The following is a 27,432-nucleotide window of genomic DNA, read 5'->3' as shown; positions in this document are numbered from 1 at the left end:
CACTGTGTTTTTAGAGGATCTAATTTGTTTCTGCCTCTCTTACTGGGTAAGATTTGCTGGTTTTAAGATCATTTTATATGGAGGTGTTTTCTTAACAAGTACACTTTAACATCTGTTAAGTGTGCTCAGGACCACGTCAGAAGAGTTATCATCTCTTCTCATTAAGTAATGGGGATTTGGTGTCACACCTGCAAAATAGTAAATAAATATGAAATTGTTCTGTTCAGCGGCAAATTGCTAGATGTTCATGTTTCTGATTATTCTGTTGAAACTCACAGAACTTCATCTACTGAGCAGTATTCCACTCCTCAGTGTAGACTGTCAGGATCTCATTCCTCAGGAGATCCTCAATGCTGATGTTGAGGATAACTGCAGTGGAGTAGGCACATACTTGAATGTGATTTATTTTCTATCTGAAGAAAGGATTGTGCATCCCAGTAGCCATATACTTTTTAAGTTTGTAAAATAATTAAAATAATTTGCTGACAGTGTTTTCTTATTTTTCCTTTTCCTTGTAGATTTGGCAGGATTTTATGTTTGCATGTGCGCTGTATCCAACTGACCAGAAATATTTAGAATCCGTAAGAGCAGAAGTTTCTCATCAGGTATTTTATCCTTGTATCAAAGCTGTATTTCACAATATCTGGTTTTGATTGACTGACTGTATAAGTTAGCTTTCCAAAAATGGTTGTTTGGAAGTGTTTGTTAGGGTACCTTTATGTAGCAGACACAAAAGGTACCCTTGCTAAATCTTCTTTAACTCCTCTGACTACTTGCTGTAGTAGTCAGTCAAGCAGATTGCACAGAATTTATCCTTCACACATGGCTGAGTAGATGTGGATGGTACACACATGCATGAGGCAGATACATGTCAGCATATTAGAAGTTTGCCCTTCTGAAAGTGTATGTTACAAAACTTTGAGCCTGGTGACAAGTTGAGGGAATAGTGTTGTGTGGCAGAAGATGGGAATTGTGGGCTCAGCATATATAATATACGTGTGGACTTGTAATTCAAGTAGTAATAAACTGATTTTTAAAAAAAAAATTCATTTTCAAGATAAGTACTTTTGTTTGACTTCTGAAACTGTAAGTTGTATTTCAGGTACGACGTTTGAAATCTCATCCATCAATTATTCTGTGGAGTGGTAACAATGAAAATGAAGCAGCACTTGCAAGCAACTGGTTCTCTATACCTTCTGCTGACAAAGGAGTCTATATCAAAGACTACGTGACACTTTATGTGAAGAACATACGAGAAATAGTTCTTACTGTAAGTGGTCTCAAGAAACTGTAGGGGGATATGGCTTGGCAAAAAGTTTTTATGTTGGAGTAAGTTGGGATTTCCTTTTCTTCTTTTAATCCTTTTGAGACATGAAAAAGAGCATGTTGAGAAATTGCCCTTTCTAAGCTCTTCTAAACAACTCTTTAAACTCAAGAGTTATTCTCAAAGTAAAAAAATAGAAAAAATTACTTGTCTTTAACATTTCATTATGTGTAAAGTAAAACCTGAAAGTGTAGTGGATATTGCTTCTTTTTTCCTTCCTGTTTTTCGCACATCCACAAGTGCTTTCACTTCCAGTGGACAAAAATCAACTTGCCCATTAATTAATCTAGATGATCAGGTTTCCTTTATCCTGATTTTGTTGGAGAATACTGTGAAAGGTATTTAACAACCCTCAAGTCTTTTAATATCAGTTGAACAAATCTATAAAGACATTACTTTTTCAGTATGTGACTGAATATTTTTTGTTATAAGCAGGTAAAGCCAAAGTATGCTAAACATTAAATTCATGCTGTGTAGTCATTGTATTGATTGTTTTTGAAAAAATAAAATACTGGTATTCTGTAGTATATGAAGGCAAAATAAAGTATTTTGATATAAAATTTAAACTGTGAGTATGCAGTCCACAAGCACCTGGAATCCTTGATGAAGTCTACTGTGATTTGGCACTACCCGTTTCGCACAGTTTTGTAGGTTTATTTCTCCTCTTAGAAGAGCAGACTCTAGAATTCTCTACTGAGCTGTGTGTAAAGGTATGCTGTGGTGTTTCTGTGATGAGCTACGTGAGTTGGGTGGCCAGTGTGTGTGCAGCAAAGTGAGGTGTTCTGGCTTGATACTGTGTTTTAGTTGCAGTTCACTCCTGCAGCACTGCCATCCAAGACGGACCCATTTTTATTTTAAAGCCACAGAATAATCCACTATTTTCTGTGCAAAAAGGAACCATAGAGGGAAATAACTTCAGGTGCTGTGTAATACAAGCCAGCTGAGGAAACCTGTAGCTACTAGTAGTACTGGACTAAGTAACTTGAAAAGACTTCTAACTTTGAGCTAAAACTTCAGGGAATCCAGGATATCCTGTAGTAAATTGTTTCAGTTAATTATTAATTACTCACATCAAGAAAAAAAGAAAGAAGAAGACAGGGAAACAGGACAGTTTCTCAAAATGAAGCACATGTCTTGAGTGCATTGCAGTGTTGGAGCCAGTTGCTGTAACTTGTGACTGGAAACTAACTTAGGCCTTTATCTTACTACAAGTAGGGTGTTAAATGAATTTTACCTGCAAAAGGATTCCTTCAGTACTTTGTAGGCTACTGTTAAAAGATTTAGTATGCTAAGTCTACTGAGGCTATAAATAAAGGCAGCTCTGAACAATTTGAAATGTAACCCCTCTTGTAGTCTCATCTATCTTAGCATGCAGAGCCAGCTAAAATGACAATAACCTGTAATGATACCATGCAAGCATTAAAAGCCGAACACCTTGGATTTGTTAGGACTAAATTTAGGTGACTGTTTAATAAGAAAGGAGAAAATCACGGCCTTGTTCCTGCAAAAACACTGCAACAGTAATAATTTTTCTATAAAGAAGTCACAGTATTCAAATATTAATGTTCCTTGAGTATATATTTCACAAGGCACACTTTAAATAGCCTTCATTAAGAATTTAGAGGCGTATAAAGATAGAAAATCTCTTGATGAGAGGAGAGAATCCCTCAGAACAGCAGAGCAAGCAGAATCATGCCCAGCTGTCCTCCAAGAACATAAGTAAGAAGCTAATTAAGCAAGTAAAGATGATGAATGTTAGGATATAAAGGGGAATGTTTCCTAGGTGGTGACTCAGACATTTGGAAATGGCATGTTCTCCCTGCCCCCCACCCCACCTTTTCAAAAAATGGTCTATGAATTCAGATGATAAAAGCCAATCACTTGGTAAGGGGGTTGTATTTTAGTTTTGCTTTGTTTTCTTTAAATCCCAGGAAGATAAGAGCCGTCCTTTTGTTGCTTCCAGTCCCACCAATGGCTTGCAGTCAGTTAAAGAGGGTTGGCTCTCCCGGAATCCTTATGACACCCATTATGGTGACACACACTTTTATGACTACAACAGTGACTGCTGGAACTGGACAGTGTATCCTAAAACTCGTTTTGCTTCGGAATATGGGTTTCAGTCCTGGCCTTCCTTCAGTACAATTGACAAGGTAAGGCTGGGCTTCCACACCTTACTGTCTCCTTCGCTCTCATTTAGTGAGGGCAGTGAGTTTCTTCCCAACAAAGTTCCACATCCAAACTGTAGTAATGTGTTGTTAGGTGTGGTATGGCACAAGTGGGATAGAAGTGTGTGCTGGTGGGGAGAGAGGGGATGAAACAGTACTGTTTCCCTCCTTAGTGTTCAATATACTTACCTTGAGGTTGCAAGAGGTGATTTGAATGAGAGACTATTATAAAACTGTTATTTCTAATAGTAATTCTATTTAAAGTATAGCTCAGTAATGAGTGACTAACATCTGTTTGCTTTTGTGGTGTCTAGGGACATGTATTTGAGAAAGAGAAGAAACCTGACAAAAGCTGAATTGTACCAAATTTTAAAATGTTTTGATTTTTATATATTTACCAATTTCTTTGATTTAAATCATTTGTTCCTTAATGTATTGCATATAAGAGGATTTGGTTTTGTCTCCTTTTACATTTAGATATTATATATTCTATCTTATTTATCAGATTGGAGCAGAGACATATCATGCTGTTTGTCCATTTGTCCAGGGAGAGATGTTGATGTTCATGCATGCAACCAAAAGGAGTTCAGAATATTCCTTTCAATTTGCTGGGCAAAGCATTTTATCTGAAGCATAATAAGAACATTCATCCATATTAATAACATGCTAATAAAAATTATTCAATCCAAAGGTTGTTTAGAGAGTATAATTACAATGAAAGCTTGGCAATAATAACTTAATGAGTTATGCTGCGTTATTGTCTTTAGTTGAAAAAAGCTGTTTTATGATCGTTTGTTATCAGAGGCAGGTTTTGAAAAGATATATACATATTATTAGAATTTATAGCCCTACTGACTTATGTAACCCTTATACCTAAATGTGTTTGACTAGGGTACATTTTTCCATATTAATCTATGGTGTTTCTGCTTTACTATGAATGCCAGCAAAGCTCTGAAGTCCCTTGGCCAACCCAAACCGTAGGACAAATAAGTTAAATGTCACTGAGCCAGAAGTTGCTCTTCTGGATTCAACAACAGTGTGTGTTTTCATTTATTCATACAAGGAGTGTTAGCAAAGAGTGTTAGTGATTCAAAATCCTTGCGTGACTGCATGAGGCACTATAGAAATGCACTCCCAATTTTAAGGTTTTGGATTATGTCAGTAAGCTGTTATGGATATCCTTTCCTCAGTATCCTGACAGTCATTAAATGTACATTCTACCTTTTCCTTCGAATACCTTACTTTTGTGGTTTTTAAAAGGTTTCCTCCCCTGAGGACTGGTCCTACACAAGCAATTTTTCTCTCCATCGGCAACACCATGAAGGTGGCAATATTCAGATGCTTCAAGAGATTGGGCGTCATTTCAAGCTTCCCCAGAGCCCAGATCCTGTGAAGCAGTTCAAAGATATGATTTACCTCACTCAGGTAACAGTGATGTCTTCCATAGAAGTAGCTGTCAGTACTTGTTCCATTAGATTCTGTCAGCTGTTAGAACTGGACCTGGTCCCTTAGGGAATGTTCCATCATAAAGAAAGTTTCCATACTGAAGCATTGGAGAGTCCAGTTTAATTTGGAACTAGCTTGTCTCTCTTTTACTGTAGAGAGACTCCAATTTTCATCATAGAAGGGTTGGAATACTCAAGGAATTACCCAGAAACTGTCTCAGCTGGGAGAAAGTCTGTCAGTATGTGCTACCTTGGTCCTTCTCTCCAACTGGGCTCATGTAGCTGGTGGAGGATGCAGAGATGTGCTGGGCTTCCATGGTAGAAGATTATTCCCAGTGCTGCATGTTACTCCGTGTTCCAGGGTGGGGATGTTTTGCTCTTCATGTGGCTCCTGTAGGCTCACTGCTTTGATTTTTGCCACATGGAACACACGAGCTTTGGAAGCAAGATTTTTTCCAAAAATGTGGTTCTCTATTAATTAGATTAATAGTAGCTTTTATTTTGTTATGGACTCAAATATTGATATTTTAGAGAATATATGTTGGTTTTTTTTTCAGATCAGAAGGATATATTTTGCCCGTCATCCATAGTATTTTGGGTTTTTTTTCAGATCAGAAGGATATATTTTGCCTGTCATGCATAGTAGTTCTACCTCATGCTTGTTTCTTTATTTGTGATTTCTGTGCAACTTTTAAAAGATGCTAAGTAACTTTTTAATGCTATTAGGCAAATTGAAAGTGCTGTTAATTTTTGTTGTGTTTCAAGAATTTCAGAAACACTCTTGATGGAAATAACTGCACACTCACTGAGTTTTTAATGTTTGAGAGCTGCTGTCAGCAAGTTTTATATAAAAGCAAAATAGCTTGAGAATTTTTGGCACTCTTGACAAGAGAACAAGGATAGATGATGCTGTGAAATTGAAAACAGGGGTAAAACTTGCACAGTGAGGTCCTGACTCCAGAAGCTGTGAGGGTTTCTGTAAGGCTAGGTCTATCAAGGCCTTATTAACAGGTTAAACAATTTAATACCAAAATAAGGTTAGCAAAAAGGATAAAGAAATCAAACTTGCTTTAATGGTTAACTAGAAGTAATATCTTTACCTTCTAAGCTGTCCTAAAGGCCTTTATTTTAAGAACTTCTTCATATTTTCCCCAGCCTAATAATAAACTGTGTGAAGAACGTAGCAATCTGTTTAGTGTCCATTGAGAACTTGGCCAATGAAAAATTCTGAAAAGTGTTTTTTAGATAAGGTAGAGAATGAGAAAAGGAGTGGGAGTGCAGCTGAAAAAAGGTTGCTTTTCTGATGCACAGTTTTGACTGTATAGTGAGAATGTGTGTTTTAAGTTCAGAGTGTCAGGCTTTAGACACCACGGTAATGCAGCTTAACGTCATTTTGCAACTCTGGAGGGGGTTATTTAAATTAATGTAAAAAAAATTATTTTAAATTTCATTTTATTTTCCTTGTCTTCCATTTGCCTTTCAAAGACCATCTTCACTATATGGAAGTAGCCCTGTATGAGATTCTTGAAGGGTACTGCTTGCAAGGCTGTTGGGAGCTGCTAGGAATAGATTCCTTCCAGCAGAGACCCACTGCACTGCAGGTAGATATTCCTGAAGGGCTCAAGTTTAAAATTATGTTGCTGTGAAATCTGTGTTGTGTATCAATATATTCACACATGTTTTGCAAAGAAGTAAAATCCAATATACCAAAAATTTTTTTTTATCTCTTTGTTGAACCAAGGTGATGCAGGCTCAGTGTATAAAGACAGAAACTGAATTCTATCGTTTTAGTCAAAGTGAAATAATCAATGGAGAAGGACACACAATGGGAGCTCTGTACTGGCAACTCAATGACATTTGGCAGGCTCCTTCATGGGCTTCCTTGGGTAAGTTTTGTGACAGTCTGGTAAAAAGCACCAAACACCAACTGTATTTTACTCATCTGGAACTATCAGAATAAGAAATAAAGCTCTGCTCTGTCTCTTGGGCAACTTTACAAACTTTGAACATATTTCTGTCCATCCTTTAGAAATGCTTTCCAGGATGGGATTTACAATGTAAAGGCTGAGCATCTAGATTTCTTCTGTAGTCAGTTGGGGGAGAGATGGTTATGTCCAAATGTGATTCACTGCGTCCTTAGCTGTCTCAGAACTGGGATGAATTATCGTCTCCATGATGAATTTGATTTTCATAGAACTTCATAAGATGTCTCTCACCCAGTGTAGCTTCTGAGAAGCTCTTCATAGGAGATGAGTGGTTGAGATTTGATGTCTAACTTGGTGTCAGATGAGGTGAATCACTCTTTATGACTAAATTATTCTGTTAATATGCTCTCTACACACTTGGTATCTCGTATTTTTTTTCTCTTAGAACACAAAAATAATCAGACAATATAAAAAGATAAGTCACTTAGGCAGTAAGAAGTAGGAGAGGAATGAGGAATGTGTGGCATGAGGGAAGTGGCTGTTTCATGTTCCAAACATTTTGTCTAGAAGTCATTTTGAAATTAAGAAGCTGTCCTATGGCAGCTGTATAGGACTTGGGTAAATACTCTTTCAATTTTAGTTATTTCTCACATATTCTGGTTTTGAAAATCTTTATTTAGGCAATTCATATGTGAAAAAACATGAGCAAACTAGAAAAAGCTAAGAGAAAAGTGTCTCGGTTTGAAAGACAGGTGTCTGCTAAGGAAGCCTCCCTTGGAGTGGCAGATGTAACCCCTTTCCCTCTGAGTTATTATAATTTTGAAATCAAGGGTCTTTAGGCAGAGATGTGGGAAAATAGGAATAACAGTTCTTTACTATATATATATATATATATATATATATATAACTAGTCAAACAAAACAACAACAACTATGACAGTAACAGCAAACACAAACCCAGTCCCGGCCTTCTCGGCTGTCAGGCTATTTCCCCTCGGGTGCAGTTCCGCTCGCAGCCGACAGGGATCGCTGGTGGCTCCCGGTGAGCAGGGCAGGTGCGATGGTTCCCCCGCGGCTGCAGGGGGCGCTCCGGAGCGAGCTCGGGGAGCACGCGGCTGCTCTGATGCCCTGGGATCCCGGGGAAGGATGGAACAAAGGAGCTTCAGAAACCGGTGGGCAGCTGGTCCCGGGTTCTCGGAAACAGCAGGCTGGACTGGTAGGCTGGAGCGGCAGGTACAAACACAAATCCCGGGTGGCAGACGAGATGTATCCAAAAGGGGAACCCCCCGGGGCTCCAGGCAGGCAGGGTGAGCACGGCTACAGCGTAGCGAAGGCTCGAAGCAGCAGCGGGGCGGGCGGCCACAGCCCAGCCTCCAGCAGGGCAGGGAAAAGCAGCTTTGGGATCCCCGGTGTTGTTCCCAGCAGAAAGGAAAGACGCCGAAAACGGGAACCAGCAGCTCTTCTCTCCGCGGCTTCTCTCTCCAGACGCTGAGAGCGAACTGAACTGCCCGCCAGGTGAGAACAAAAGCCTGGCCGGGCCCTTTTGTCTTTCTTAAGTATGGCTATCTCCTCTCAAGTATGGCCATTTATCTCCTAGCAACATGCTATGGGAAAAAATTCCTTTAACAGAAAAAAACTAGGACTAAACTGAAACCCCAACATTATCCACCCCGAATTTTTTTCCATACTAACATGTTACATGAAACTTAACTTTTTAACCATATAAATACAAGCATCACCTAAATTATATACATATGTACATGCTGATACTGATACAAGTACAGAGCCATGGGTAGTTCACCCTAAAACAAGGTCCCCTTGAGGTATGCATCGGGTCTCTCCATCCCTTTGCATCACCCACCAGGTACAACCTGGTCCCTGAGCAAAAACAACCCCACGGATGGGTTTGTCTTTGCTCAAGGCAGACTTCACCCAAACAGTTTTTCCAAGCATACCTCTCATGTGCACCACTGGAACCTTATCCCCATCTGTTGTTTGTAGGGGTTCGGATTGGGCAGGGCCGGCTCGGCTGGTGGAGCCTCGGGTGTTAACTAACCAGGTGGCTTTTGCTAAATGCACCTCCCAGTTTTTGAAACTCCCCCCACCCAGTGCCTTCAAGGTGGTTTTAAGCAGTCCATTACACCGCTCAACCTTCCCAGCTGCTGGTGCATGGTAAGGGATGTGGTACACCCACTCAATGCCATGTTCTCTAGCCCAGGTGTTTATAAGGCTGTTCTTGAAGTGAGTCCCATTGTCAGATTCAATCCTCTCAGGGGTACCATGCCTCCAAAGGACTTGCTTTTCAAGGCCCAGGATGGTGTTCCGGGCAGTAGCGTGAGGCACAGGGTAGGTCTCCAGCCATCCTGTGGTGGCTTCTACCATTGTGAGCACATGGCGCTTGCCTTGGCGGGTTTGAGGCAGTGTGATGTAATCAACCTGCCAGGCCTCCCCATACTTGTATTTGGACCACCGCCCACCATACCACAGGGGCTTCACCCGCTTGGCCTGCTTGATCGCAGCGCATGTCTCACAGTCATGGATGACCTGGGAGATACTGTCCATGGTCAGATCCACCCCTCGGTCTCGTGCCCACTTATAGGTGGCATCTCTGCCCTGATGGCCTGAGGCATCATGGGCCCATCGAGCTAGGAACAACTCTCCTTTATGTTGCCAATCCAGGTCTATCTGGGACACCTCTATTTTCGCAGCCTGATCTACCTGCTTGTTATTACGATGTTCTTCATTAGCCCGGCTCTTGGGAATGTGAGCATCTACATGACGGGCCTTCACAGATAGCTTCTCTACTCGAGCGGCAATGTCTTTCCACTCCTCAGCAGCCCAGATTGGTTTTCCTCTGCGCTGCCATTTTGCCTTATTCCACCTTTCCAGCCAACCCCACAGAGCATTGGCTACCATCCATGAATCAGTGTAAAGGTAGAGCTTTGGCCACTTCTCTCTTTCAGCAATGTCCAGAGCTAATTGAACGGCTTTGAGTTCAGCAAATTGGCTCGATCCACCTTCTCCTTCCGTAGCCTGTGCAACTTGTCGTGTGGGGCTCCATACAGCGGCTTTCCATTTCCGGCTAGCGCCTACAATTCGGCAGGAACCATCAGTGAAGAGGGCATATTGTCTTTCACTCTCTGGTAGCTCGTTGTATGGTGGGGCTTCTTCGGCACGCGTCACCTGCTCCTCTTCTTCTTCAGAAGATAACCCAAAAGTCTCACCTTCTGGCCAGTTCGTAATTATTTCCAAGATCCCAGGGCGACTTGGGTTTCCAATTCGGGCGCGCTGCGTGATGAGGGCGATCCATTTGCTCCAAGTAGCATCAGTGGCGTGATGCGTGGAGGGAACCTTTCCTTTGAACATCCACCCCAGCACCGGTAGTCGGGGTGCCAGGAGGAGTTGTGCCTCAGTTCCAATTACCTCTGAGGCAGCTTGGACTCCTTCATAGGCTGCCAAGATTTCTTTCTCTGTGGGAGTGTAGTTGGCTTCGGACCCTCTGTAGCTTCGGCTCCAGAATCCCAGCGGTCGGCCACGAGTCTCACCAGGCACCTTCTGCCAGAGGCTCCAGGACAGACCATTGTTAACATAACCCCAAAAACATGAGCTCAGTGTGTGATAGCCGTTTATCCACGTGCCCACATTCCGGAGGAAGTTAAAAACCCATGAATTCCTCACCTTCTCGACCCATAGCACAAGCTGGATAACAGCAATGGTAGCCTTAGTGAGAGGACCCATATTCAAGTAGGGAGCTGCAAAGGGGAAGAATATAGCCACGGCCACATGCCACCCGAACCAGGGCAAAGTAGACCACATAGTGCTGCCTACCAAGGTTCCTATATCCAACACACAAACTTAAGTTATTCAGGAACTGTTATTCCTTTTTCACCTCTCTCTCTTAATGCCCTCAGGCCCCACGTTGGGCGCCAAGATCTGTCTCGGTTTGAAAGACAGGTGTCTGCTAAGGAAGGCAGAAGCCTCCCTTGGAGTGGCAGATGTAACCCCTTTCCCTCTGAGTTATTATAATTTTGAAATCAAGGGTCTTTAGGCAGAGATGTGGGAAAATAGGAATAACAGTTCTTTACTATATATATATATATATATATATATATATAACTAGTCAAACAAAACAACAACAACTATGACAGTAACAGCAAACACAAACCCAGTCCCGGCCTTCTCGGCTGTCAGGCTATTTCCCCTCGGGTGCAGTTCCGCTCGCAGCCGACAGGGATCGCTGGTGGCTCCCGGTGAGCAGGGCAGGTGCGATGGTTCCCCCGCGGCTGCAGGGGGCGCTCCGGAGCGAGCTCGGGGAGCACGCGGCTGCTCTGATGCCCTGGGATCCCGGGGAAGGATGGAACAAAGGAGCTTCAGAAACCGGTGGGCAGCTGGTCCCGGGTTCTCGGAAACAGCAGGCTGGACTGGTAGGCTGGAGCGGCAGGTACAAACACAAATCCCGGGTGGCAGACGAGATGTATCCAAAAGGGGAACCCCCCGGGGCTCCAGGCAGGCAGGGTGAGCACGGCTACAGCGTAGCGAAGGCTCGAAGCAGCAGCGGGGCGGGCGGCCACAGCCCAGCCTCCAGCAGGGCAGGGAAAAGCAGCTTTGGGATCCCCGGTGTTGTTCCCAGCAGAAAGGAAAGACGCCGAAAACGGGAACCAGCAGCTCTTCTCTCCGCGGCTTCTCTCTCCAGACGCTGAGAGCGAACTGAACTGCCCGCCAGGTGAGAACAAAAGCCTGGCCGGGCCCTTTTGTCTTTCTTAAGTATGGCTATCTCCTCTCAAGTATGGCCATTTATCTCCTAGCAACATGCTATGGGAAAAAATTCCTTTAACAGAAAAAAACTAGGACTAAACTGAAACCTCAACAAAAAGTAAGACTGTCTAAGGACAGTCTCGATCTGTCCTTAGAACAAAAGGCCATTTGGCCTGGTTTTGAGAAAATATTAGCCCACACCATCCTCCCGTTCCTCCCCCTCTTTTCTCTAGGAGATGTTTGTCCCTCTCCCTTTTTGTTCTTTTTTTTTTTTTTTTTTAATTAATCCAAGCAAAATAACTGCAACAACAAAGGAAAAACCATTAGACGAAAGAGGCTAATTTATTTAAATGTTAAGGCAGTGGTCCAACTATGATGCTCATCTTTCTGGACTTTCTAGATTTGTATTAGGAAATGGAATATCACTGTGTTCATTTTTATGATTCTAGCAATGAGTGATGCTCTTAGGCTTTAAGTGCCTTAAGAGAAAAAGATGCTTGGAAAAGTGTCCCTTTGTAAAGACAGGTGTATTGATAGATGTAATGGTTCTGGAGACCATAAATGCCTTTTTGAGTACAGAGCTGACATCACTGTAGAATATTTATCAAATACTTGAATTATTCATATGTTGTTGAAGTTGCTTTAGAAGAGAGAAGCTCAGCAGAGATACAGCTGTCCCTTTGTTTTGTTGTATTCCCTCAGTGAGATGAGGAAAGGTTTAATATTCATTTAATTAGGCAGTGTGGTAGAGGGATTTTGAAATGCTAATGGCTGAAATTATGCAAGACTTCGGAGAAATTAGTTTTATTTGCACTTCAAAAACACGTTTCTGCATCTTGTTAGATGGCACAGTAGTATCACCACTGAGTGCTTTTATTTGAATCTGTTACTTTGCAGATAGTCATGGAGGGGTTTGCATAATTTCCGGTACAAAGCAGAAATGTTTCCACATGGTGGGGAAGGAAGAAGGTAGCAAATATTTCTCCTTTTAACTTTTACCTTTAAGATGTTTGCTTGGGGTTGAATGAAAACAGAGCACAGCACTTGTGACATAGTACTTCTGCCTTCAGCTCAGAAGTAAACAGCTTTTATCACATCAGGGTTCTGACTGTTAGCACCTAGCTGTGGAGCCTGTTGTGCCATGTTGGATGCTTCAGCATCTCTGCAGTATATTTTGGTGGAGTGCTGTGACACTCACAGACAAGTATCACCTTGAGGTACCCAGTTCGGTTGTCATGAGATTCCCTTGAACAGATAACTGGCTTTTATTGCTGGTTCAATATTTAGAGCCCCTTGTGAGCCCTGGTATGGGCTGTTATGGAGAATAATTGATCTGAATTCATGAGACTGAGGTTAGGAAAGAACTAGCAGCATGTTGCATTTAATGGTGTGAAGTGATTAATTTAAAATCGTTTCAGGAAGATCAGTTTATTTGCACTCCCGCCATCAGTGTAGAAGGCTTCAGGGAAGAGTCAGAAAAAAGGGTGCTGGGGTCTCATTACAAACCTAATTTTAGTTTCCTGTTCTGAAGTTTAATACCACAGAGAGTGCAAACCCCTTATTATTGTCAGGAAAATATTGAGGAACTTGGATTTCTGTAAGGATTCTTTTAAATGTGGTGGGAGGAGAAGAAAACCACCCCAGGGCTATTCTAAATAACTTTTGACTGTTGCCTTTGGGCATGCATGTCTGTAACAGGGAAGTTTAAACCCAGAGGTTTCTCATGATATCTTCCTGATCTCCAGATTTTTTACATCTATGTTTGGGGGGGGGGGGGGGGGTGGTGGTGTGTGTGTGGTGTATTTGATATACAACTTGCCTGTCTTTAAATAAAGGAATGTAGCTCTGGTCTTACGGAAATCAAGACAACAGAAGAACTGAAGAATATGGGATTTTTAATTAGTCAGCTTCAGTTTTCCTTGCTGTCTGAAGTTACTTCGACAATTGTATTATCAAGATCCTGTTGCCGAAAAAGTTGTCTTTGGAGGACACTTCCTGTGTGAAACTGCTACAGCAGTTCAGTTTTGGTTCTTTAAAATGGCTCTAGATTTTTTGGGGAAGGGAAATACCATCTTAAAAGCTGATCTGAGGTAAGCAGACTAATAGTGTTTCAAACATTCCAAAACAATGAGTGTTGTAGTAGTAGAATGGGTTTTGAAATGGTGCAAACTTTTAAGTGTGTGGTTTGATTTTTTTTTGTTGGTTGAGATTTTTGTTTGTTTGTGTTTCCCTGTGAAATTTTAATGCCACGTTAACTCTGACTTATCTCCACTGTACAAGTTTTTTGAGGATCTCTGCTGCCCAGGTAGCAAACCTCCTCTCTTTCCCTCTGCAGTGGGAACCACTACAGTGTGGCTTTGTAATCCAGTTGGAAATCAAGGCACAGCAGAGATTGAGAAAAGGACCCATTCAAAAAGAAACAGGATTTTATATTAAACTAAGTAACAGAACCTGCTCTTCATCAGTTGCATTATCCATTTCCATATATGACAGTTGAAGCCTAGATTTTCATCATGTGAATTAAGCCCAAGAAAAAAATTCAAGTCAACAGGCACTGAAACCTCAGACCATGCTGGGTCTGAGCTTGTGGTGGGCTCTGTCTGGATTCTGCAGTGAGCAACATATATTGCATTGGCAATTTAATTAATTGACAGTTGAAATTCCAGGAAGTCCTGTAGCAGTCTTGAAGGCTTTAGAGATTGCAGCTCTAGATGCCCAGACTCTCCCTGCCCATTTCTCATACAAGGCCCATAGCTTTTGTTTGTTAGATACTGCCCCACAGTTGACTCTGTTTCAGATAATCCATCCCTGGTCCAAATTGCCCATCTTCTCAAGTTTAATGACTGAAGAGTAATTTGTAGCACTTCCAGGTTTTGGTAGATTTGTTCTCTAAACCACCGATGTGTTCTGTCAGGAAGTGTCCTTGGAATGCCAGAACATGCCTTTGTTCATATCATCAGAGGATCAGACCCAGCCAGCACAGGTTTATGAAAGGCAGGTCCTGCTTGACCAACCTGATCTCCTTCTATGACAAGGTGACCCAGGAACGGATGAAGGAAAGGCTGTGGATGTTGTTTGCCTAGACTTTAGCAAAGCCTTAGCACAATTTCCCACAACATTCTCCTGGAGAAACTGGCTGCTTATGGTGTGGATGGGTGCACTGTTCCCCATGAAAGCAAACTGTCTGGATGGCCAGGCCCAGAGTGTGGTGGTGAATGGATTCAAACCAGCTGGCAGCGGGTCACTGCAGGGATTTCCCAGGGCTCAGTATTGAGGCCAGCCCTGTTTAATACCTTTATCAAGGATCTGAACAAGGGATTCAAGTGCATGCTCATCCAGTTTGCAAACAACACCAAGTTGGGTGGGAGTGGCAGTAAGGCTCTGCAGAAAGATCTGGACAGGCTGGATCGATGGGCTGAGGCCAGTTTTATGAGGTTCAGCAAGGTCAAGTGCCGAGTCCTGCACTTTGGCCACAGCAACCCCAGACAGCACTACAGGCTGGGGCAGAGTGTCTGGAAAGCTGCCCAGTGGAAAAGGACCTGGGATCCTTTTTTTGTTGACTCCTGGTCAACAGTGGCTGAACATGAGCCAGTGTGTGCCCAGGTGGCCAAGAAGGCCAATGGCTTCCTGGCTTGTGTCAGGAATAGTGTGGCCAGCAGGACCAGGGAGGGGGTTGTTCCTCTGTACTCAGCACTGCTGAGGCTGTACCTCAAGTGCTGTGTTCAGTTCTGAGCCCCTCACTACAAGAAGGACATTGGGGGGCTGGAGCATGTCCAGAGAAGGACACTGGAGCTGGGGAAGGGTCTGGAGCACAACTCTGGTGAGGAGCAGCTGAGGGAGCTGGGTGGGGGTGCTTAGCCTGGAGGAAAGGAGGCTGGGACACACACACCCTATCCCCCACCTTTATCACTCTCAAAAACTACCTGAATGGAGGCCATAGCGAGGTGTGGGTCAGCCCCTTTTCTCCATTAGCAAGTGACAGGACAAAAGGAAATGGCATCAAGTTGTGCCAATGGAGGTTTAAATTGGATCTTAGGAAAAAATTCTTCACTGAAGGTGTTATGAAGTATTGGAGCAGGCTGCCCAGGGAAGTGGTGGAATCACCATCCCTAGAGGTATTTACAGGATGTACAGGTGTGTGGCATGGGAACTTAGGGACATGGTTTGGTGGTGCACTTGGCAGGTGTACAGCTGAACTCGATCTTAGAGGTCTTTTCCAACATAAGTGGTTCTACAGTTCTATACTGAGAAGCACCAGTATACTGAGAATGTTCATCAGTTTATCGACTGTCTGTTTTGAAGAAACACAGCTGCCTCTCCTGAAGTTTTCCTTCAGCCTTCTCTTTGGTTTGCTTCAGTGCAGTTAACTTGAATGCCAGTGGTGTTTTTACTGGCAACAGACTTATCTCATAGCACAGTTCAATCTTGTGTGGGTTTTCCAGGCAGATATGAGTTGTTGTTCTCCAAGCTAGCTGGTTGTGAACTTGCTGAGAAAAAGGTGATGTGGAAGGTGCTAAGCTGGAGCTAATGCACTTATTCTTCACAAAGTTCATTCATGTCTATGTGGAGTGCAGACAAAGCATGTTCAAGTCCCCCTGGGAAAGCCACAACAACCCTTGAAAGACATTACTCTGGATAAGTCTTTAATTATGAGATGTTTGAAAGTGCTAAGAGCTTTGTACAAGAACCGAAACTGAGAGTAATTACTAGGAGAGTTACAACAAAAATATATCACTGAAAATATTTTTCAGCATACGTCAGCTTTAAACTTGTATAAAACAAAGAGCCAGAAACAAGAATGAAGCCAGTATCTAACTTTTCTTTCCTTGTGAGATGGTGCAGCTGACTTGCTACTTCTTTTTAGTGCCATTTCAATGACTGGATAATGGTTGAGCAAAGACAAACTTAAAATGCAGACAGTGGGTGCTAGATGGAATGTTAATAGAGAAAGAAATGGATGCAGCTTCTCTTTCAAAATGATTATGTGGCAGTGTTGCATAGCAAAAAAGCAAAATTGCTTTTTTTGGAGAGGATGCAGAGTTTGATGGCTTTTCCAGTTTAATGGCAGACTTTCAAAGTATTAAAAGTAATGAGGTGCAGCTTTCCATTAAAGAGGCAATGTGAACTGTTTGTCATGTGTCTGTCATGGATCCTAACTCCCATGGAGGAGGTGTTGTCTCTAGATCTTGGCAAATGTGTTTTGCCAAGCTCAGAGCTGTCTTTGGTTTGAGAACTTATTTTTATCGTTATTGCTGTTGGTGTTTGTCTAAGGAAGAACTGAAAGGAGGACTGAAGAAAGGGAAGAGAGCATTTTGTGTAAGTACCTTGTCTCTTTTTATAGTAGTGGTAGTTCGTGGCAATGCCAGCTTGTTTGTCTGGATTCTCAACAGCACAGATGCTCCAGCTGCTTGGTTTATGTGTGGTATGCTGTGTCACTCTTGTCACTTGTGTTTAAGGCTTCTGTTAACTGAATGGCAGTGTAGCAATGATAGAACAAAGACATAGAAAACTGTAAACTTCTGGTGAAGCTCTAAGTAAAGCTTGAAAGAGCATCAGATCTTTTCCAGAGCAGAGCCTTGCCTGGAAGGAGGCAAGAGTACCTTCAGTCATTCTTTGCACTTGTTAGAGGTGAAAAAGGGTGGAGAAGGATGTTGCATTGCCATAGCAGGACCAAAAAGCACATACAGCGATTGTGTGACAAGGCACTCTTGGATTCTGTTTCAATCTTTCTTCTTTTTAATCATTTTTAGAGTATGGTGGTAAGTGGAAACTGCTCCATTATTTTGCCCAGAACTTCTTTGCACCACTGCTGCCTGTGGCCTTTGAGGACAAAGGGGTGTTGCACATTTACGGTGTCTCAGATCTTCATGTGGACCACAAGCTGACTTTGAGGGTAAGTGACACCTCCCTCACCACTCTTGTGTGCCTCCTGCAAAAATGAGAGATGCTGAAAGGAGCAGGTCTTTGTACAGACAAGCTTCGGTAGTGCCATGCTGAAACACCATGAGGTGCAACTCTAGTCTTTTATCTTCTTATGCTATCCTTTATTATAGTAGTGTGTAGTGCTTCACAGAAGAAGAAATTGCTTTGCTTGTAGCCTGTAGGTATAAGGCTGAAATTGACCATTCTGTAGAAATCTTAAAGAGACGATGGTTAAATAGAACAAAGTGTGAAAAATGGTACCTCACTACTTAACAAAACTGTTCCCTGGGTGTTAGAACTAGATTAACTGACTAAGTGAGGGGGGGGGGATTGTACCATTGCTTACCTGTACTCAAACTATACGGCTTTGGGAAAAAGGACTGGATTATTTTCTGAAATATTAACAGCACATCTGTAATTGGAAGGTCATCTATGCATGTCACCATTTTGTAATTGATGCCTTAGCTGTTTTTTGATAATACTGTAGAAACTGATAGGATTTTTAAGGCAGCATTTGGGCTGCTGACTTTTCTTGTAGACAACGGTCTTCTTTTTCAGCTTGCTACATTTTGTTGGTGTTAATCATATGGCAACCAGATCCCAGATGAATTTAGGGACCATTTTTCACTATGAGATACGGCTCCTGACAGAAAGTGTGTCCCATGTGGGAACACTGTGAAGGATGGAAAAATAGACCTCGAGACCTGGAATGACTCACTAGTCACTCCTAGTTCCAAAATAGTAATTTTGGAACTAGTAGTACGAGTATGTCAGCTCCTAGATCACTGCTCTGTCTGGTGGGCTTCCATGAATTTACAGATTCATAAGGTTGCTTATATGAAGTAATATATGGTACAGAAAATGGTTGCAATTTCTGGATAGTCAGTTCTTGGAGTAGAACTGCACTTAATGAAATTGTTCCTTTCTGGTCTGAGTTATTCTAACAAACATAAATTCAGATTTTCTGATAGCATCAGAGAAGTGTTGGCAGTAGAATAGTTCTCATGAATACTGTGTATTGCACTTAAAGAAAATTTAGAACTTAACTCTTGAAAGCAGTTAAGATTTATTCCTGACTGTACACTCCTGTTAAGGCAAAAAATAACTGAAAATTCATGAAATAGAATGTTGTAATTCTCATTAAGTGCTCAATTTCCAAATTATGCCTTTTTAAAATGGTATATTCATAATGCATGGATGATGTCTGGGAATGTATTTTGCTGTATTAATATAACCTTCATAATACCTTTCAAGATGACGGAGCTTGCTTCTGTTTAAGGGTGATTATGCAGAAGCTCTAGCATACCCAGTTGGGTTACATCAGATAACACTGAGCAGTGTCAAGAAAATCCTTTGTTTGACTTTTTTTTATCAAGCAAGGGAGGAAAAAGAGTCAACAAATTAGTCACTCAATGATTCCATTTCCCAGCATCCCCTTGGCAGGAATTGGCAATCCCTTCTTATCAAGGAGCTTGGAGAAAACAAAAAGTCTTGCAGATCAGGAGCAGCTCCAGACTGTTTGAAATGGACTTGTTGTTAGGGTTTTAGAACGATCTCATTTTTATGCCATCTCTCTATTGTTTAAATCTTTGTGTAGTTTTTTGCTAGGTGGAAATCAGCTGGTGCTGTCAGGAGAACATCTGTTGTAACGAGCAGTCTGAAATCTAGGATGCTGCACTGTTTTCACAGATGTAGCCTTTCTTCTAAGCTTTGTGTTCTCTCGATGTGCTTGATAGGTCGTTGTGCACACCTGGAGCTCTTTGGAGCCAGTATGCACCCTTGCCACAGAAGGTGTGACTGTTAAAGCCCAGAGTGCTGTCCCCATCTACAAGGAGTCCATAAGAGACCTTCTGGAAAGATGCAGAAATTGTACCAGGAAAAGCTGTGTTATTACTTTCTGTCTCGTGGGAGAAGATGGGCTCCAGAGTCCTACGAACCATTACTTCCTTTCATCACTAAAGGATGCTGTGGGATTAGAAAAGACCCAGCTTAGTGTAAGCATCAATCATGCTAGATTACTGTATTTGGTTTTGCTAATCTTACTGTTTTGAGTTATTGCCAGCTATGCAGTGTCTGATTCCACTGAATGCTCTAGTATAGTTGTTGCTATTCTGGCTTCCATGTTGAGTTCAAAATGAGATTTTTTTTCCTCTGTCCCTATAATGTATCTAAATAAGGCTGGTGGGATTGGTTCATTTGTTTGTTTGTGTATGTTTTTTGTCTGGGATTTGTTTTATTTTAAATAATGAACTCTTCCTTTCATTTGTTTAGACTTTCACCTTGCAGCATTGCTCCTTTCTTTCTTTTTGCCCCTAGATAGCAAATAGCATCATGACAAGTGTTCTGGCTTGCAGACAGCGCTGTATGTCAGTATAAGGTGATCCTAGTTCAGCTGAGTGTGGAGTGCACTACTGTCAGCAGTATTTCCTCTGGAAGTGCTCACGCTCTCAGATCAGTGTAACATTGCTAACAGGCAGCATTGCATGCTCCTTTCCTCCTGCTTGAAATCCCTGCCCTCCAGTAAGGGTTCTGATTTGCATAATAGTGATTATCTCTTAATAGCTGGCAACTGTGTCAGTCTCCTGAACAGGCACAGAAGGCATCAGTGTTGTATAACACTATCATTTGGTCAATTTGCTGCTTTTTCCTAAATTCCTTCTGCTCCTAGCAAGCTTGCTGTATGTAGAGAGCATGCATGCCCTGTGTGTGCATACACACACATTTTGTTAAGCCTCACTTCTTAGCATGTACATCTTATTGCAAAATTCTTAATCATCAGATGGGCAGGATGGGGACCTTTGTGTTCTCACATTGCCTTTCAAACTGCAGCTTTGCTCTTTAGTGCTAAGCTAAACAAGGGGGGAATAGAGGTCTAATCTCTTTGAATCTGGACCAGCATAATTGCTTTACAAAAAGAAAATGGGCCAGATTTTCCCTTCTTATCTCTTTCATGGCAGCACAGCCTGCCTCCTGAGTATACAAAGGAAAGAAATAAGCCTGTTTTTGTTGCAGCGGGGATACTGCAACACGCATATATCAAACCAGGAGTCCCGTGAAAAAGAAACAAATATATACGGACGGATTCTTGCTAGATGTTTAAGAGATGTTTATTTCCCCAGCCGCATGGCCGGGCTCTGCTGAGGGACTCTTACAGTCGGGGCCCGAGCTGCTTTGCCCGCGCAGGGGAACACAAACCAACCCATGGGGAACGAGGCTGAGCAGGGGCAGGGAAACCCCGTGCCTCCCTCAGGGCTACATGGCGCGGGGGAGGGACCCCAACATCTCACCCGTTTTATTTTAATAAAAGGAGAATGAAGACAATTGGATAAACATAACAAGAACAGTTTCAAAACAAAACAAGCCACCCTCCTGAGTCTTTAAATGTCCAAACAAATTCTGTGGAACATCTCAGGGCTGACAGAAGGGAGACAGAACTCTCTGGACATGCCTGTGGGGAAACTGAGGCAGGAGAGGGTTTAATTTCTTTCCTCCCCCTTTTCATCCCCCCATCGGCATCGGAAAGGGATTTTTGGGGAAACAATTGGCAAAGGCAGGGGTTTGTGAGGGAAACCATGGATGAAAAAACGGATTGGGAATAAACTGGGGATAGGGTAAACTTAGGAAAGGGTTCATATTGGGTATAGGGTAAAAGGGGAAATTAGGCTGTGGGTAGGGAGATTGCTGCGATGGATGTTGTTTATAATTTTGTGCATAACGGCTGCCTTTGACGGGAATACCTCCAGGCCCAGTAACATTCGCTGCTTGTAAACCCTTCTTTCCTTGCACTATATCAAATTGAACAACTTCCCCATCTCCTACACTTTGCAGGTAATTTTTAGGGTTATTCCTTTTAATGGCAGTTCTATGGATGAATAAATCTTCCCCTGTATCATCTCGTGTTATAAATCCATAGTTGTTTTTCACATTGTACCATTTCACAGTTCCTGTGACTTTCGTTGCTAGAACGTCTCCTATCACGTGCTTGCGTGTCTGTCGTGGCTGCTGGTCCCGCGTGGCCGCCGCCTCGCCGACTCCGACGTCTCGGTCAGGCCCCCGCGCCGCGGCCGCTCTGCGCTCTCTGCACGGCCCCGCTCCAGCGCCTGTCTGGGCTCTGCACGGCTCCGCTCCGCAAACTCCACGCTGCTTCGAGAGCGGCCCCGTTTCGGCTCGGCGCTGCACTGCACAGCTTCTCGTGTCGCTGTGGAAACCGCCGCTTCTCCCTGCATAGGGCTCTCTGAGCCGTATGCACAGAGCGGGCTTCCACGCTGACCTCCGCTTCCTGGCTGCTCGTGGCCCACGGCACCCATGGCGCCTGCGGCATCGCTCCCTCACTCGCGGCCGCGTAGCCGGGGACCCCGAGACAGGGATGGGGTCCGCAGTAAGGCGCGCGCTCCCGAGGGGGCCGGGCGCATCCAGCGCAGGCACCTCCGCTGGCACAGCTGCAGTCATACACTCCTGGGGTGGCCGCCACGCGGTCTCGGCCACGGGAGAAGTATGATCTTCTGCTTTAGGGGTAATGGGATCATACAGATGCTCCTGAAGAGCGTCACTGATTATAAAGGATCCACGGAGAGCTTCTATCGCTAGTCCATCCCTTAGCTTATCACAGATCTCGTTCCAGAAACACTCCTGAGAATATCCAGGAGGTTTGATATCAAAAAGTAAGTCTCGAGAAATATAGGGGAACTCTTTGAAAAGCCAGATAAAAAAGTGTTCAAGATCTCCCGGTTCCAATACTTTTTTGTTTTGTTGTTCAAGGATCCCTTTTACTTCTAGATACATTTTTTTCTGTGGCTCAGAGAGCCCCATTTCCCACGATTCTTCCATAGTCCAGATATGCAATAGCAAAACAAAACCAAGAAGAGGAATCCAAAGTTTCCAGGGTTTACTCACACAAATCAGTCACGGGGATCGTTCTGCTCGCAATCTTCCACCATATGTTGCAGCGGGGATACTGCAACACGCATATATCAAACCAGGAGTCCCGTGAAAAAGAAACAAATATATACGGACGGATTCTTGCTAGATGTTTAAGAGATGTTTATTTCCCCAGCCGCATGGCCGGGCTCTGCTGAGGGACTCTTACAGTCGGGGCCCGAGCTGCTTTGCCCGCGCAGGGGAACACAAACCAACCCATGGGGAACGAGGCTGAGCAGGGGCAGGGAAACCCCGTGCCTCCCTCAGGGCTACATGGCGCGGGGGAGGGACCCCAACATGTTTTAATTTTTTTTTTCATCTGGTGGTACAGTCTGGGGTCTGAGTCATGCTGTGGGGCTTTTTTTTTGTTTGTTTTGGTTTGGTTTTTTTGTTTGTGGATGATATCACCAATAATAAAAGCTCTGCAACTGGAGCATTGTTGGAAAATTTCATTCCTTTATCTTGTAACTGCATTGTCTTTGGAATACTAACTAATAAGGATAGCTAACAAGGATAAATGCAAAGTGATCATTTTAAGAAATGCAGGTATGATTAAAAAATGACTCTGTTTTGCAAGAGGCTGGTACTTCTATATTTAGTTACCGATAAACTAACTAGACTTCCAAATACATTGCTAATCCACGAGCTACTTCCATAGCATTGCTTTTAAAAAACATCAAGGCATTAGTATTTCTTCAGGAAACAAAATGCAGAGGATGTGTGCTTTTTCTCAAAAATGAGTAGCGTTGCTTTTCTTGTAACCGGAACATGATGTCTGCACTGACTGTAATTTGTCCTCTTTTTATAGATGGTGAATTGGTATTTGAAAGTTATGTAGCATAATCTTTCATTATGGTGAATGGGGAGTACTGCATGAAAATGCATCCTGGATGGGATTTTAAGTTTCTCTGAGATTAACTACTGATAGAGCTTAATATAAAAATTTATACCTTGACCTGGTACTTTACAACTATTCTTTGTATATTTTCTAAATGAAGTATAAGGGCTTCACTGCCATGATGCATTAAAATGAGATGACTTTCTGTCTTACTGGGATTTTTACCATCTTTTGCTTCTGTGTATTTCTATTATGTATGTAATTGAAAGGCAAGCTCTTTTAGTTGATGTGAATTGATAAGTTGAGTGAAATGTTGATGAAAGGACAAATCTCTTTCACTGCAGTAAGTATGGGATACCAGTACTATGTAGAAGTCAGATTCAGTTATTTCCGTAAGAAGATGGCAAAGTGGTGATACTTGTTGGCATTTTTCCACAATCTGTAGTATTCTATAGGAAGGCTCTAGTATTGTTTGCAGGTTTTGCATGATTCTTACATATGAAGAATATTAATTTAGATCAAATGTGTTTGTTCAGCCTGTTTCACTGACATGTAGGTTTTTCCCAGTTTGGGTGTAACTGGGATCTTCTTTAATACGTTTGGGTTTTTTTTTAAAAATACTTTTTTTTTATTTCTCTTTCAGGCCTCTGTATCCCAACAAGATGACATTTATATATTTGTTCTTCAGACCACTGCAATTGCTCCTTTTGTTTCGCTGGATGTAGGGAGTATAAAAGGCAGATTTAGTGATAATGGTTTCCTTATGACTGAAAAGAAGAAAATGGTTGTGTTTTATCCTTGGGAACCCACCAGTGTTGAAGAACTAGAAAGTTCACTAATCTTGACCTCTCTGCTGGACGTTGTCTGAGAATACTTCATTTCCTTCTAGATAAGGAGTGGAACAGGAGGAGGAAAAAAATTGGAGAATTTGACTGAAGTTGAAGCGACATACACTTTGAGCTGGCTGAAGAACATACTGTCCATTCCTGTCATGTGAATTTTAACTGCTGGTTCAATGTAAAAATACCAACAGCAAAGCTTACATATAATATATGTGGTTTATTGAAAGCACATCCATATTTTTTTCTAGTTTCACTGTGCTGTAATTTGAAATTCATTTTAAGATAACAGCAAGGTATGCTGGGGGCAAGGGAGAAAGACAGGGAGTGAAGCTGGGACTGCTGCCAGTAGGCCACTGAGCCCCTCCATGGGCATGTTGCTAAACACTGGGCTTGTCTGTCGCACGTGGTTTGAAATGCAGCTGGGATCTTGCTGGGGTTCCACAAGGATCCTCTCTCTATCCAAGCAAATATTCATTTTCTTGAAAAGCAGAATCAGCCTACAGTAGGTGGAGTTTGAATGAGCTCTACCACTGATGTCCACTGGTGTTGTAAAAGCACCACATGGGTGTTACTTGCTGGTGGTGTGGGGGGTCTGGAGCACATGTGGGGGGAGCAACTGTGTGTTCCATTGGAAAACTCAGTCTGGGGGTTGATTTCTTGCAGTGATCACAGTTTTAATGGGCAGAGAGATGAGCATATTGACTGGTAATTTGGTGTTAACCAAAACTGACATACTCCTGAACAAGAGGAAGAACTTAAAGATGAAAGGGAAATGATAAATGAAAGTTTCTTACAAATGCTTTATTGGGTCACCAAAACAACTAACTGTAGTTGCATCTGATTCAAAACTAGTCCTAGTTAAAAGAAGACATGAAAACAATCAAAATACGGATGTGTATGTACCAATGTTTATAGATTTTGTAAAATAAATAGGGAAAATGACAGTCATGAGTAAAACTTAACAAATGCAGGCATTGACAAAGGCAATTAGAAGTTATTCTGTGAGGCATCATGGGCCAACAGTACCAGAACAATTCTTCAGTTTTTTTTGTGTCCTGGAATCAAAGTGGAATCAAAGCAGCAATAGAGTCAATATAAGGTAAGAATGAAAAAATGGGGAGAAGATACGATGTGTACTGCTGCAGTATGTTAGGAAAAGGGCAAGTTTGTTGATGTCTTTCTCTTACATTGATGGAGAAATGTCTCTTCCAGCCACATCTAGATAGAATTTCAAAATGGCACTTAATAGCGTTAAATAAATAAAACTTCAAAGGAATCACTTGTTTAAAGACAATCAAGAGGCTTATCTAGAGGTCAGTGGTATTTGTTCAGCTTATGAGTGAAGTTTGAGATACTTAGAAAAGAGCTTTCGGATTGCTAGAAGCAAAACCCGTGAATTTGGATAACTGTGACCTTGTCTAGCCTGTCACAATTTTTAGGCAAAATCATGGAAGAAATTATGTGGTACATGATTAATAAGTGACGAAGTAGCTATGCAACTAAAGTCTACCAGCACAGTTCTATAGAACAGCATTCTATTATTTTTTTTCCCCTGTTCCTTTCTGCAATTACCAGATTGACATAGCAAGGTTTGGGCAGTTTTTTTGATTATTGCTGGTTTTGAAGGTCAGAAGCTCCCTAAGGAGTTGGTCCGTTCTTTCTCACTGGAAAGCTTTAATTCAGCACTGTGTGCCATTATGAAAGATTAGCAATTGCTTAAGCCAAATGCTTGAACTCAAAACAGAATTTAAAGGGCAAGGTTGACTTCCATTATTGTCTTAATATCCTTAATACGTTCTTTTGGTTTCCTGGTGTTCTGTAGGTGTGTATTTATAGAAGCTGCTCTCTCACCATGCAGCAGTGGCTGTAACGTGTGCCTTGGTTAACCATTTCCCCTTGGTACTTTCGCAGTGGCGTCCTGTGCTGTACTTGGTTACATTGTTCTGCCTTTGTCTCAGATCAGGGCGGAGATAGGAAGGCAGCACTCCTACCCAGCACTCCTGCCTCACATCCATCTTCCCAGCTGAGTGTTGTTGCAGCTATGGCAGTACCTGTATTCCCAGTTCTATCTAATGGGGGTTTGGTAGCAGGAGTGTTAGGAGGAGCGTTTGGTAAGTGTTGTGGTGCTTGTCCTCAGTGTCATTACATTATTGGTGGCAGCAGTAGAGGGGACTGGACTCGTCAGTGTTCTTTCAGCGTGCTGCCTTGAAATGTCTTGTTCAAGAACCAGTGAGTTTGCTTGTGCCAATGGCCTTTGTTTGCTCCTGGGCCCCCTCTGGGCTGTTCTCCACTGATGACAAAAGCAGCAGCCAGAGTGTCCCACAGCCATGACAAATGCCCTTCCAGACCAGAACCTGAGAGAGGTTTGGGAAGAGCACTGTATGGTGTTGGCTAATCTGTTGTCGTAAAATTGTTCTGACTGAGATTTGGTTCTGATCCATTCTGGGCATGCAGAGGCCATCCTGAGCTTTAGAGGGCACCTGTTTGTTCGTACTTTCTGCCACACAAGGAGGATGTATTTTGCTCCAGTTTACTGGAGCATGTCCTTGGAAGCTTTTTCAAGTTCTGCATCTTCTCCAGGAAAGAAGCATGCAAATGTAGCTAAAAGTTCCTCTCTAAGTAAGTGTTCATAGTTCTCTGTCAATCTTTCTTGTTACCTGCTGTTGGCATACCTTGCGGCCTGGACAAATTTTCTGTCTTAGAGGCACATCTTTCTTCAGTACTTCTGTTAGTTGCCTTTGGTTTTGGAGCTGTGTAGCAGAGACCATTTCAGTGACTTGTAGCAGTGTCAGGAGCAGAGAAATGGGCCAATGAGTTTCTTCTTTTCAGTACAGGAGAGCTGGGTTTGAAACTTACAAGCCAGCCTTTATATTTTCAGAATCACTGTTCGCTTTCTTACCCACTTAGGGAACCAGGAACTCATGGTTTGAAATTTTCAGGACAGGTTTCAGTCCAAGAGTTGTGTTTACATGTCCTTTCCGGTCAGGTGTTACAAGGTAGCGAAATGAAAGCACCAATTTATCTTAATTAGTGTGGAAAACCAAAACTTAAATGAAAAAAGGCCATTTCTGTAAGAAGTAGAGTCAGTCAGTAGAAACGTGTAAGCACCTGATTTAATCATTAGTGTGATGCTGCTCTGTGCATGTGTGTGCTGACTCCACTGGAATGCTGGCAGGTGCACAGGTTAACAGGTGTGAAGCCTGTCCCAAGTGTGTTCCCTTGCAGTATGTAATGGAGGCCACTGCTCTGCTAGTGCTCTGCATTGTGCACATGGCAAGGGTGGCTGGATGGCTGAGAAAT

The 27,432-nt window shown here is 42.6% G+C and overlaps 1 protein-coding gene across 3 annotated transcripts in view; it reads left to right on the top strand.

Moving 5' to 3' along the window:
- The window catches only part of MANBA (mannosidase beta), a 61,644-nt gene extending 37,283 nt beyond the window's left edge, over positions 1 to 24,361 (top strand). For 2 of the 3 annotated variants that reach the window (XM_069013266.1, XM_069013265.1), the window contains exons 10-17: positions 519 to 605; positions 1,103 to 1,270; positions 3,256 to 3,474; positions 4,750 to 4,914; positions 6,676 to 6,820; positions 17,364 to 17,506; positions 19,272 to 19,529; positions 23,934 to 24,361. In XM_069013266.1, coding sequence (XP_068869367.1) covers positions 519 to 605; positions 1,103 to 1,270; positions 3,256 to 3,474; positions 4,750 to 4,914; positions 6,676 to 6,820; positions 17,364 to 17,506; positions 19,272 to 19,529; positions 23,934 to 24,158 — 1,410 coding nt within the window. In that variant the 3' untranslated portion in view covers positions 24,159 to 24,361. Of the gene's footprint in view, positions 1 to 518; positions 606 to 1,102; positions 1,271 to 3,255; positions 3,475 to 4,749; positions 4,915 to 6,675; positions 6,821 to 16,888; positions 16,930 to 17,363; positions 17,507 to 19,271; positions 19,530 to 23,933 lie in introns of those variants that run through there. The other variant, XM_069013267.1, reaches the window with a different exon arrangement.
- The last annotated feature ends 3,071 nt before the right edge of the window (positions 24,362 to 27,432 follow it).

The sequence above is a fragment of the Aphelocoma coerulescens genome, chromosome 4 (assembly GCF_041296385.1).
Source record: "Aphelocoma coerulescens isolate FSJ_1873_10779 chromosome 4, UR_Acoe_1.0, whole genome shotgun sequence".
In the NCBI taxonomy this organism is placed as follows: domain Eukaryota; kingdom Metazoa; phylum Chordata; class Aves; order Passeriformes; family Corvidae; genus Aphelocoma; species Aphelocoma coerulescens.
The sequence above is the reverse complement of the archived record's forward strand: the minus strand, read 5'-3'. Positions and strand labels throughout refer to the sequence as shown.